The 12,467-nt window shown below is 34.7% G+C and overlaps 1 protein-coding gene across 1 annotated transcript in view; it reads left to right on the top strand.

Annotated features, from left to right (window-relative positions):
- Nucleotides 1-12,467, top strand: part of MIB1 (mindbomb E3 ubiquitin protein ligase 1) — a 130,470-nt gene that overhangs the window by 48,103 nt on the left and 69,900 nt on the right. The window contains exons 8-10 of the mRNA XM_032309412.1: nucleotides 4,313-4,457; nucleotides 6,729-6,862; nucleotides 10,076-10,183. Of these exons, the coding sequence (XP_032165303.1) occupies nucleotides 4,313-4,457; nucleotides 6,729-6,862; nucleotides 10,076-10,183 (387 nt within the window). The remainder of the gene's footprint in view (nucleotides 1-4,312; nucleotides 4,458-6,728; nucleotides 6,863-10,075; nucleotides 10,184-12,467) is intronic.

The raw sequence follows: 12,467 nt of genomic DNA, 5'->3' as shown, positions 1-12,467 counted from the left end.
GAGACCAAATTTATTAGAATGGAGACAGTAGGTGCAGATGAAAGATAAAAGTTGGAAGGGATCACAAGTGGATCCCTATACACAGTTATTAAAAAATGACAAGGAATAGCATAACTTCTTTATAGACAAATGAGAATACATTAGAAAGATACGCACATAAAACTAAAACCTAATGATTCAAAATGAGCCAACAAACTAAAATGATAAAAGATGAAAGAACAAAATAGATCATAATTAGAAATGAGATAACAGAACTTAGGAAAGAATTAAGAAAAGGAAGATAATTTTATGAAAGAGAAGAGTAAGCTTGATGCAACACAGATCAAATACATATGACAGATATGCCTTAAGAGAAACAGAAGGTAAAAAGAAGAAAAATTGCTAAAATCGAAAAGATAAAAAGTATTTCAGGAAAGTGACAAATATATCTAATAGAGGTGTATTTGGAGTCCTTGCAGAAAAGGAAAAACAAAAACCAAAGCAATGGAATATAACAACTGCTAAAATTTAAAATTTCAGAAAAAAAGTCCCCAAGTTAAAAGGTTTAAAACTAAATATTAAAAGGACACATTGCATACTGGGGGAACTGAGAACACAAAACACTGAGCCATATTCTGGTAAAATAACTGAATCTTCAAGAAAAGAAAAAAAAGTCTTTGGGTATCTAGGAAAAAAAGTCAAGTTTTACTTTAAAAGAGAAAGAAAAATCTGATCTCAATGTTTTATGATTTCAATGAAATAACGTTTAGGGTATTCAAGGAACAAAAATGTAAGCTAAGAGTTTATAACCAAACTGACTTTCAAGTATAAAGGCTATAAATTGCTATGAATGTATAAGAATTCAGAGAATTTTGTTCTCATTAGCCTTTTCTGATTGGTCTATTAGAAGATGTCTCAGACAGCCAAGATGACTGGAGAGAGACCAATTTAAGGGCTCATGGTAGTCATTAAATGTGTATGTATTTGTTGAACTAAGAGTAAATGATAGTTAAAGGAAGGGTTAGAGTTTGTGTAATGGTTATAAGTTCTATCATCACAGATAAAGTATAACTGTCAAAAAATAGGTTAGGATTGGAGGGAGACTATGGAAAGTTTAGTAAACCGTTTGCTTGCCTCTGGTTATTAACTGGAACTAAATACTGTAACTTTAAATCAAAATATTGTGGGAGAAAGAAGGTAAGGCTAAGAACATGAGTGATTCATTTCAGTGTTGTATATACGGGAACCAGTTGACTCACATACTCTGGTTCTTTTTTTTTAAAGAGGAAATTAGGTTTTGTATATATACATTATGTCTTAGTATTATTGTAAATATAACTATTAGGATAATTCAGAGTTTATATGAAGAAAGCAGACAATGGAGGAATTAACCATTACACTCAAAAACATGTTTCCATCTAAAGAAGGAATGTGGTATGGCGGACAAAGGTAGAAGGGAGATGTCTTTGAATATGTCTTGTTTTATAGATTTGATTTGAAACCAGATACATATTTTATACAATTATAAAGCAAAATCAAATTCCTAAAAGTGGAAAATGAAGTAAACAAACTTAAATGTGTATCTTGTTGGTATAACCATACAGAGTGAAAAGTACAAGTGATTTTTAAGCGTAGTAATTTGTCTTTGTATCTTTTTAGGAAGAATACCCTAAAGAACTACATGTAAAAAACAATTTTTTTAACAATTTTCAACAGTTTTCAGAGATCTTGTTGTTTGTGATAGTGCTAATATTATTATCCTGAGATTGTTGTATGTGTGATATGACAAAAAACCAAATGAGTAATTACATGGTAATTCTAATTCTGTTATCCCAAGTGGCCTTGAGAACCAGAATGATCAGGGTGGGAAAATGAGATATGGATGTAACGTAAAAGAGGCTGAGTGAAAACCTTGTACTCTTGAATTTGCATTGGAAGAGGGTTTATGTATTTGTGATTTATTTTATCTTCAAGACAAAACACCCTCCTACCACTGTTTCCTAGCTCTGTCCATGAAAAGACTTAGAAACAGTAACCATTCTAGTAACAATAACCAAACTTAGTGCCCAGATTACAGTCTTGAGGAGTAGCCTTTCTCTCTGTAAAGAGATATGAACTATTTAAATTATACCAATTAGCAAAATCCAGATTGTAAGGAACTTCGTAGGACAGATAACCCTGTTTCTTCAACAAATAATTGGCAGAGAAAAATATATGTATAGATTTTATTTGGAACTTGATTTAAGCAGACTGAAAAATTTTATCATTTATGAGGGAATTGGAAATTTGAACACTGGTATTTTATGATATTACAGAGTTAATTGATAATTTGGGGAGGGTTGTTAGTAGTAGTTTCCACCCCCCCAAAAGTTTACATGATTAAAAATACAGGAGGAAATAGAATGGTAGGGGGAAACAAGATTGGCCATGAGCTAAAAATTGTTAAAAGTAATTGATGGGTACGTGGGGACTCAAAATACTGTTACCTATTTTTGTATGTTTGAGACTTACTATAATTAAACAGTTAAGGGGGAAAAAACAAAGAATGCAGCCTCGTAGAGTTTGAGATGATGGAAAATTCCAAGAGAAAATATCTAGTTAGAGTTTAAAATTGATGTGTGTTAGGGGGCAGGGGGAGGAATAAATAGGGCTAGAGAAGTATATTTTGGAGTTTTTAGTAATAAGGTGATAGTTGTCAAAGTGGATTAAACTTTTAAGGAAGAGGAGTAAAAAACAAAGGAACAAAATTTGGGGGACAACAAATAGATTTAGGGATCTGTAAAAGGACAAGGAGCCAGTGAGTGGAGAAAGAGAAGGAACAGGTAAAAAGGTTAGACTGCCATCCAGAAATTAAGGGGATAGTTTGAAGTAGTTGTAGTCACATGCTGTGGAAGGGCAAAGGATAACATATTGAAGGACAGTCTACTCTGTTAGGAAGTAGTCAGATATTATCATTTTCTTCACCAATTTTCTAGTATTGTAGTTTGCTCTTCTGTGTGCTTAAGAGAAAGCGTTTTGGACTGGAGTTTGAAATGGGGCTAATAATAGCGCTTTACTTTCAGGGTATATGTATTAGGTGAGTTAATTTGTATAAAGTTATTAGAACAGTATCTGCCCATGGTTAAGAGTTGCTGCTAATTGTGTTCTGAACCCAGTTGCCTTTTTTTCATTTATATATATATATATTTCTTTTTTTGTTTTTTTAAAGATTTATTTGAGAAAGTATACATGGGAAGGAGAGACAGAGGGAGGGAGAGAGAGAATCTTAAGCAGACTCCCTACTGAGCACGGAGCCCCAGGCTCCATCCCACAACTCTGAAATCATGACCTGAGTCGAAGTCAAGTTGGATGCTTAACCAACTGAGCCACCCAGGTGTCCCCCTTTCCCATATACTTAATAAGTATTGTTTCTACATACTTCTCTCTTGGAATGGATACTGAGTACCTTTTTGGTTAAGTATAGTTTATTTTAGAAATCAGGGTTTTATTTTTTTAGGCTAGATTGGTGGTGAATTTTGGACTTTTTGATTTATAAATTCTCAAGATGTAAGATAAGATTATGGGGTTAAAAGGTTGGATATCAACCCTGATATGAGGAAGTTGAGAGGCAATGTGGGGGGCTTGCGGGGTAGGAAAAGAATAAATGAAACAAGATGGGATCAGGAGGGAGACAAACCATAAGAGACTCTTAATCTCAGATAACAAACTGAGAGTTGCGGTGGGTGGGGGGGTGGGGAGAGGGTGGTGGGATTATGGACACTGGGAAAGGTATGTGCTATGGTGAGTGCTGTGAAGTGTGTAAACCTGGCGATTCACAGACCTGTACTCCTGGGGCTAATAATAACATTATTAATTTAAAAAATTATTTTAAAAAAAGTTTGGATATCAAAAAGCAAAATGTTTTGAATTCTTATGAATGATAGACTGTCATGACTTATTTTTGATTTTATATTTTTGTGGAAGTATTATAGTTTTGTTTATTAAAATGCTTTTTATTTTCGGTTTTTTGGTGGACAGCAAAGCAAAGTTTATTTAGTGATAGTACAGAGTTTATTGAGCGATAGAACAAAGTTTATTGAGTGATAGTACAAAGCTCCTGAAGATGGAGGGGACCTGAGACAGTTGCCCAATTAAAATGTTTTTTAAAGATATTCTTTCAAGTTTGTAGCTAACAAATAACCACTTGAATATGTTGTCCTTTAACAGTTTTTTCATTAGGGACAAAAGAAAATTAATACTTTAAACATGTAAGAGCTAACAATTGAGTTTTTTTTCCCGTATGGTATGTACTTTAGACTTGGGAACATGAACTAATTTTTTTTTTTTTTGAAAGACTTTAGGTAAAGTTGGCCGAGTGCAACAGATTTATTCAGACAGTGATTTAAAGGTGGAAGTTTGTGGAACATCTTGGACGTATAATCCAGCAGCAGTTTCCAAGGTGGCATCTGCAGGATCAGCCATTAGCAACGCATCTGGTGGTATGTTTGTATTGTTGTCTTTAAAAGTAATACGGTTTACATTAGAATCTTTGCTAATTTCTGTGTTCTCTTGTACAGCTAATGTTGTATGTGTTCTTAATTTTCTCCCAGATCACATGACCTCACTTGAATGTTGACAGTTCTATACTTTTCTAAAGGTTTTTGTTTTTTGTTTTTATATGAGGTTATTTTATTTTTAAGGATTTTATTTATTTGACAGACAGAGATCACAAGTAGACAGGCAGGCAGAGAGAGGGGGAAGCAGGCTTCCTGCAGAGCAGAGAACCTGATGCAGGGCTTGATCCCAGGACCCTGAGATCATGATCTTAACCGAAGGCAGAGGCTTAACCCATTGGCCACCCAGGTGCCACTGATGAATGGTTTTTGTTCTGACTGAGGTATACCCTGGAAAATTTTTGAAAATAAGTGCTTTTTTGGGGGCATAATATTGAAGGTGTTTCCACATCAAATCTGAGATAACTGAAATTCATCATTATACTCTTTAGTCAGAACTTTTGTTTTCTGACAAGAAATACCACTTTCTTAGACTATTTTATTCTCTTTTTATTTTCAACATTATTGCTAGCAGATGGCTTTCTTCCTGGATATTTTTACATATCAGCCATGGTTTTTTCCTTACTATTTATTTTATTTTTATTTTTATCTTTTTAAAAGATTTTATTTATTTATTTGTCAGAGAGAGAGCACAACAGGGAGAGTAGCAGGCAGAGGGAGAAACAGGCTTCCTGCGGAGCAGGGAGGCAGATACAGGGCTTGATCCCAGGACCCTGAGATCATGACCTGAGCTGAAGGCAGATGCTTAACTGTCTGAGACACCCAGGTGTCCTCTCACTTTTTTTTTTTTTTTTAAGATTTTATTTATTTATTTGACAGACAGAGATCACAAGTAGGCAGAGAGGCAGGCAGAGAGAGAGAGGAAGGGAAGCCGGCTCGCTGCTGAGCAGAGAGCCCGATGTGGGGCTCAATCCCAGGACCCTGAGACCATGACCTAAGCTGAAGGCAGAGGCTTAACCCACTGAGCCACCCAGGTGCCCCTGTCCTCTCACTATTTAATAAGAGTTGTTATTCATATAAAAATGTATAATAATAAGTAGGAAATCATCTTGAAATGTGAATAAGTTGAAAATAAGTAGGAAATCGTTTGAAATATGAATAAGCTGGATGTTTGGGTAGATTCATGCCAAAGTCTGTCCTTCCTGTGCTCTAGCCTTACATACACATAGCCTCAATTCATTCTAGAACATATTGCAGGGTACTATGTATTATCATTCAGAAAAGAAGGTAGAGCCATAATTACATTTTAAGAAAGTAAAGGAAAACATTAGGTGACCTCCGGTTTTATTTTATACTGCTTTCTACTTCTGGGGCTGTTTCTTCCTTCCTGATGTAATTTGTTGGTGTGCTTAAAATTTAAATCAGGCCGTGTTTATTTTTTTACCTTGTAGTTAGATGGCTTCACAGCACAGTCGGTGACTACCTACTAATACAAAGAATGAGAAATAGTTCATATCCTACTCAAATAATTTGGACTTGGTGTTGATACTTTGCCTCACTTCGTGATTTCTTTGCTTTCCACTAAGTAGATTCAAGAATTAAGGAATAGAACTTGGTAGTTTCTTATTGATGAATGCTACTTAGGAAAAAAAAATCTTATGAAAGAATCTGAGTAAATACATCCCTAGTTCTTTTTTGTTTTAGTCAGTACTAATCACGTGGCACCTGTTGAAATATGTTAACACTTAGATGGCCATTTTCAACGGAAAATTGGTTTGTCCCTAAAACATTTCCCCAAATATTATAGAGATTACATTGCTTTTGAATCAGAATCATTGATTTGCTGATTTATTCTAAGGTGTGTAGCAGAGAGCTCTGAGGTGTGGTATGCTTAAAACCTGAAACAAAGTATGTATTGTTAGGATACTTCCATTGTAGTGTATTCATTTGTGATTATCTTTGGTATGACTTCTAAATCTTAATATTGTTTATATGTAACTCTCTTTTTCTGAAATTGTAACTTGAAATACATGAAGAAAACTGGGAATACTTAAGAGTTGGAATTTAATGCAGTTTTATTTGGTAGTAATTATAACTTGCTTGGGTAATATCTGTAGTATAGTATGAAAATAATATTAATGATAGAAATAATAAAAAAAGATAAGTATGTATTACAGTTATGTGGGTAATACTTATCTGTTAGTAGTTAAGGTTCAAGATCCTCCTGTGTTAGCAGCTTTATTTGATGCTTTACAGAAAGACTCTCCCAACTCTTGAAGAAATTATTTGAAACCCAAGAATCTGGTGACCTCAATGAAGAATTAGTTAAGGCTGCTGCCAATGGAGATGTTGCTAAAGTGGAAGATTTGCTAAAAAGACCAGATGTGGATGTGAGCATTGAAAAATTATTTGAAGCATGTACAAAAATAGAACAGTATAATGAACATAACAGTTCAATAATTATTGAGATTTTTCTACATGTGGTTCAACTATTCCTTCTTGTTTTTGTGAAGTATTTTAAAGAAGACGCTGGAAATCATCAGTGTACTCTTCTAAAATATATTGACATTTTTATTTTAACACTGTGACCTTTTAAATTTATGGTTGACAAAATTTGCATTTAGGTTTTCAAGTGGTCGTTGTCCTCCATTTCTCATGGAAATGTCATCTTACCATGTCTTTTACATGTACTTTCATAAATTTTATAAGCAGTTTTCTATCCCTCTTCTCAGAACATTTAATCTAAACCTTTTCCTGTGAAAATTGACTATTTTATAGTTTATAGTGCAGACGAATTAAAGGTTATGCATTTTTTTTTTTTTAGAAGATTTTGTTTATTTATTTATTTCACAGAGAGATAGCAAGAGAAGGGAACACAAGCTGGGGCGTAGTGGGAGAGGGAGAAGCAGGCCCCTCACTGAGCAGGGAGCCCAGTGTGGGGCTCAGTCCTAGGACCCTGGGATCATGACCTGAGCCAAAGGCAGACGCTTAACTGAGTGAGCCACCCAGGTGCCCCAGAAGTCATGCATTTTGTAAATCTTAATAGTTTATAGTATTTTACCTTTCATGTAAGCCGTATTTTAGGTGGGCCATTTTGGTTCTAGGTAGGCATTTATTGGCTTTATTATTGCTACCATGCTGGCACCAGGATGATGTTCCATGCTGGCCTAGAGATCGTAGTTGGAGTAGCACACCATCATATTCCTACGAGCTTGTGAGGCGTTTCAGTTACGAGGGAGATGTCAATTGCAGCAGCACAGCACAGTGGTTTCTTGATTGTGTGATATATTACAAATACTTTATTTTGGTTGTCAAAGTACCAAATGACTTTTTTATATTCGACCAAGCAGATTTAAATTAAACTTATTTTTTTTCTTCATTTAATTGTTAAATAAGTTTTTTTAAACAATATACATTCTAAACATTTATAAGACCAGTGCTCTAACCCCTGAGCTATGGAGCCTTCCCATTCTAACCATTTAAAGGGAGAAAATAGTTCTACAAGGTTTGTTAGGAAAAACATTTCCTTCTCAATTCTACTTACCCATTCTTCAGAGACAACTATTTTCACCTTGTTCAGTTGATTTTCTTCATATATTTACCTCCACATCTTCTAATAACATACTTCTATTTTTTCTTGATTTTTATGTTTTAGGAGTTATCTTTTGATACTTCACTGTGAAAATGAGGATTTAGCTTTTTTTCTCACCTCCAGCTCATTCCCTTCACACACTCTTCTCAGCTTCTTAATGTGGTTAGGTTGTATGGTGACTTTGTAAGATTAAAATTAATTGCGCCTGGTGTTATTTAAATGACATTCATATCTGAGCTAGACGATGCTAGATTGTATTTTCCCATATAACCATTTACTTTCCTTGTTGCTCATAATTGTTTTATCAAAAAAAATGAGGTGTAATTTATATATAATGAAATACATGGATCAGTTTTGACAAATGCATACCTGTAACTCACACCCCTATTAGATAGAACATTTCCTTTATTCTAGGAAGTTCACTTACAGTTTTTCCCAATCAGTCCCTCTTAACTTCAGACATAGTTTAACGTTTTTTTTCATTTGTTTGTAATCTATATTGTTATAACTAATTCTTCTGCAAGCTTCTAACTGTCTAATCTCCCAAGACATTCAGGCACATCAGGTATGTGTTCATTTCATCTTCTGAGAGATGGTAACATAGGAGAAAATGTAGGTGACATTGAGTATGGTGATGACTTTTTTTTTTTTAAATTTATTTTTATTTTTATTTTTTTTTGTCAGAGAGAGAGTGAGAGAGAGTGAGCACAGGCAGACAGAGGGAGAGGGCAAGCTCCCTGCCAAGCAAGGAGCCCGACATGGGACTCGATCCCAGGAGGCCGGGATCATGACCTGAGCCAAAGGCAGCTGCTTAACCAACTGAGCCACCCAGGCGTCCCTGGTGATGACTTTTTAGATATAACACCAAAGACATCATCTATGATCTTGTAGGACTCAGAGTTTTGTGTCTTACATTTAAATCTATGATTCATTCTGAGTTAGTTTTTATGAAGGTATATGGTTTGTGTCTAGATTCATTTTTTTCCTTGGGTTACTCCTGGCATTAGCCATTAGGTCTTTTCTCTTGGGCTGGTCTGACTCCCTAGAGTGGTCTCTTAATTCTCCTGCATAGAGGGTATAAACCTGGCTGCAAGCTCATGAATAGTGAGAAAGGGAAGAGGGCTTGGATTCTCAGCATTCATCATTTAAATGTTTATATGAAACTTCTGATTTTAGTACTTTGCCCCAATGATAACAGTGCTTGGTTTCTGTAGGCTAGGGACACTTTACTCTTTCCAGAGAATAAATTTTTTTTTTTAAAGAATAAATTCTGCTAGCGGTTAAGGTGGACCACTAACTTATCTGAGTGGAGTGAGGGAATCCAGGGATATAAATGCTTTAAAAAAAAAAAAACTATTAAAAAAAAACAATAGCTATTAACCAGTGCTTTTTAGCACTATGTTATGGAGAAATTATTTATACAACATCAGCGAAGTGAAGAAAACATTGAAAATTACTGCTCTATGTCATAGTTGTGTATAGCTACCCTACTGATTCATTCATGTGTTCCTCATGATAGGTGGCTCACAGTTAGTATTCAGTGTATTTGTTGAATTGTATTTATTTATATAGTGGACAGTATCTTTTCTAAAAGTTTTCCATTTACTTCATTGCTCTTTTTTTTTTCCATTTAAGCAGAGACTCTGAACTTTAATAATTCAAATAGAAATAAATATACAAAATATAACTTACTTTACTCTCTCACTTCCTTTCTTTTTCAACTTTGCAGATTGGCTAAAAGAGTGCTTTGATAGCTCTTTGAACAATGGAACTTTCCTCTTTAAAAAAAAAAAGTCTGCTCCCTTCTTTAGATTAGAGGAAAGTTTCTGGTGATCTGTACTAGGATATATGGAACACCATCCTAAATTACTTTCAAGGAATCATACAGTGTGCTAGATTTATTTTTTTAATTTTTTTTTCAGTGTGGCAGATTTAAACCTATACTATATATTGGCTCTTTTGTGATTTGTGACAATCCTTCATCCTTTTTTTTTTTTTCTTTTTTATTTAGGTAAATGGACAATGTGCTGGTCACACAGCGATGCAAGCTGCTAGTCAGAATGGACATGTTGACATTTTGAAGTTACTTTTGAAGCAAAATGTGGATGTAGAAGCAGAGGTAATTAAACTAAGCTTGAAAAATACTTAAGTAAAAAATTAATGTTCTATAAATGGTACTTCTATATTATAAAATGAATTGCTTTCTTTCCTAAAATTTAATAATCACCTAAGGCTTTTCTGGTTGGAAAAAAAAATATGACAAGAGATAATTTGAAGCATTTCTTGTTTCTCTTTGATCTCTCAATACTGTAGATATAACCCTAAGTGAAGATAGGAGTTGAGTTTTCCTTTACTATAGTAGGACCACCATGCTACAAGAAGCCCAGATGAGTTCATCCAAGAATCATACTAAAGAAGTTGAGGGAAAGAGAATATATAGATCATGTAGGTCAAGATTTTTTACTGATCAGTGACACTCAGAGGGCTTTATTTTAATCTCTAAGGGAATCAGTAAATTAGAATTTGTTTAGTCTTACTATTTCTTGACTATAATGTGGATCTTTGAAAACTTTACAGAGCATGTTTATCACTAGGTATGTGCATATATGCTTAATTTAATTGAGAGTATAGTCTTTTAAAAGGGAAATGAATATTTTTTACTGTCATTGGAGTTTCAGTTGATAATCTCTCTGTGTGTTGTGAAGGATGTTGTCCTTTTTGACAGTATACTATAACTTCATTATTGAGAAAATACATTAAAATCACATGTTACAGGGGCACCTGGGTGGCTCAGTGGGTTAAGCCACTGCCTTCGGCTCAGGTCATGATCTCAGGGTCCTGGGATCGAGTCCCGCATTGGGCTCTCTGCTCAGCAGGGAGCCTGCTTCCCTCTCTCTCTGCCTGCCTCTCCATCTACTTGTGATTTCTCTCTGTCAAATAAATACATAAAATCTTTAAAATGCAAACTATTTAAAAAAAAATCACATGTTACAGTATAAAGGTTATTTAGGAATAAGTCAAATCCTAGTAAATTTAGACTAGGCAGAAAGATGTAATTATGTCCAAATGATACTCCCATCTGAGGAAGCTAAATGACTTGAATTTCTGAGGACTAACTTAGTGGGCCAGCCTGTTTTTATTAATTAAAAAATTTTAAAGACACATATTTGAAAAGAGAAGTCTTACATTATTTTTGCTTTTTTCTTAGATTGAGTGTGTTTTGATTGGTTGGACAGCTACTAAAGAATCAGTGGTATTGTAGTTGTGAATAAGTCATTTCTGATGTTGGAATTTTCTTTTTTGTCTAAAAAAGCTTGAGTTTTAAAGTAGCAAGTAGATGTCTATAAGTTTCATTACTGTGATATCTCTATGAATGAGATTATATGATTTGATTTTGTTTTCACAGTAGGAATTTTTTTTTAAGATTTTATTTATTTATTTGACAGACAGAGATCACAAGTAAGTAGGCTGAGAGGCAGGCAGAGAGAGAGGAGGAAGCAGGCTCCCCCCAGAGCAGAGAGCCTGATGTGGGGCTCAATCCCAGGACCCTGGGATCATGACCCGAGCTGAAGGCAGAGGCTTAAACCACTGAGCCACCCAGGCGCCCCTGCACAGTAGTAATTTTTAATTCACATCTTTTTTGGTTATGAATTTAGGAACCCAGTATATGTTACAGGATTTCTTTCAGTAATGAAAAACTTAATTTAAATTTAGTATTTTGTAGATGGAAGACACTTACTTATTGTGTTACTGTTTCCATCTAGCTTGGGGAAATGGAATGAAATTTCCCGAGTTGAATACCTCATTTTTTAAAAAATGATTTTATTTGTTTGAGAGAGAGAGAGCACAAGCAGGGAGGGGCAAAGAGAGAGGGAAAAGCAGGCTCCCTGCTGAGCAGGAAGCCTGATTTGAGGCTCAGTCCCAAATCCTGAGATCATTACCTGGACCAAAGGCAGATGCTTAACCAACTAAGCCACCAGGTGCCCCAAATATCCATTTTTTATTTAATGAATCCAGCAACTAAAATAGCAAGAACTACTAACATACCAAAGCCCTTCTGATTATAGCTAATAAGACAAGAGGCCATAAGTAAAATATTTTGCCTTATTTTTTATAAAGTGTGCTTTCTGATTCAGAATTTAATTAATAAAGCAGACAACATGGGACTATCTAACCATTTGTGTTTCTAAAGACTTCTTATTCACATGAGGGGTTGTGCACAATGGCAGTGCAGCTGTGGGGGTGGGAACAAAATTGGCACTGTTTCTTAACTAAATTCAAATACAAAACATGGGTAGCTGATTCTATAAACCCAGTAAGATTGGAGTTGGGGTGTGGCGCAGTAAGCTAAGTGTTTGTAAATAATTTCTTTGAGAAAGTTTTAAAATTAGGTCTATTACTAG

The sequence above is a fragment of the Mustela erminea genome, chromosome 13 (genome assembly GCF_009829155.1).
Source record: "Mustela erminea isolate mMusErm1 chromosome 13, mMusErm1.Pri, whole genome shotgun sequence".
NCBI lineage: Eukaryota > Metazoa > Chordata > Mammalia > Carnivora > Mustelidae > Mustela > Mustela erminea.
Note: the sequence above shows the minus strand (reverse complement) of the source record. Positions and strands in the feature narration are given on the sequence as shown.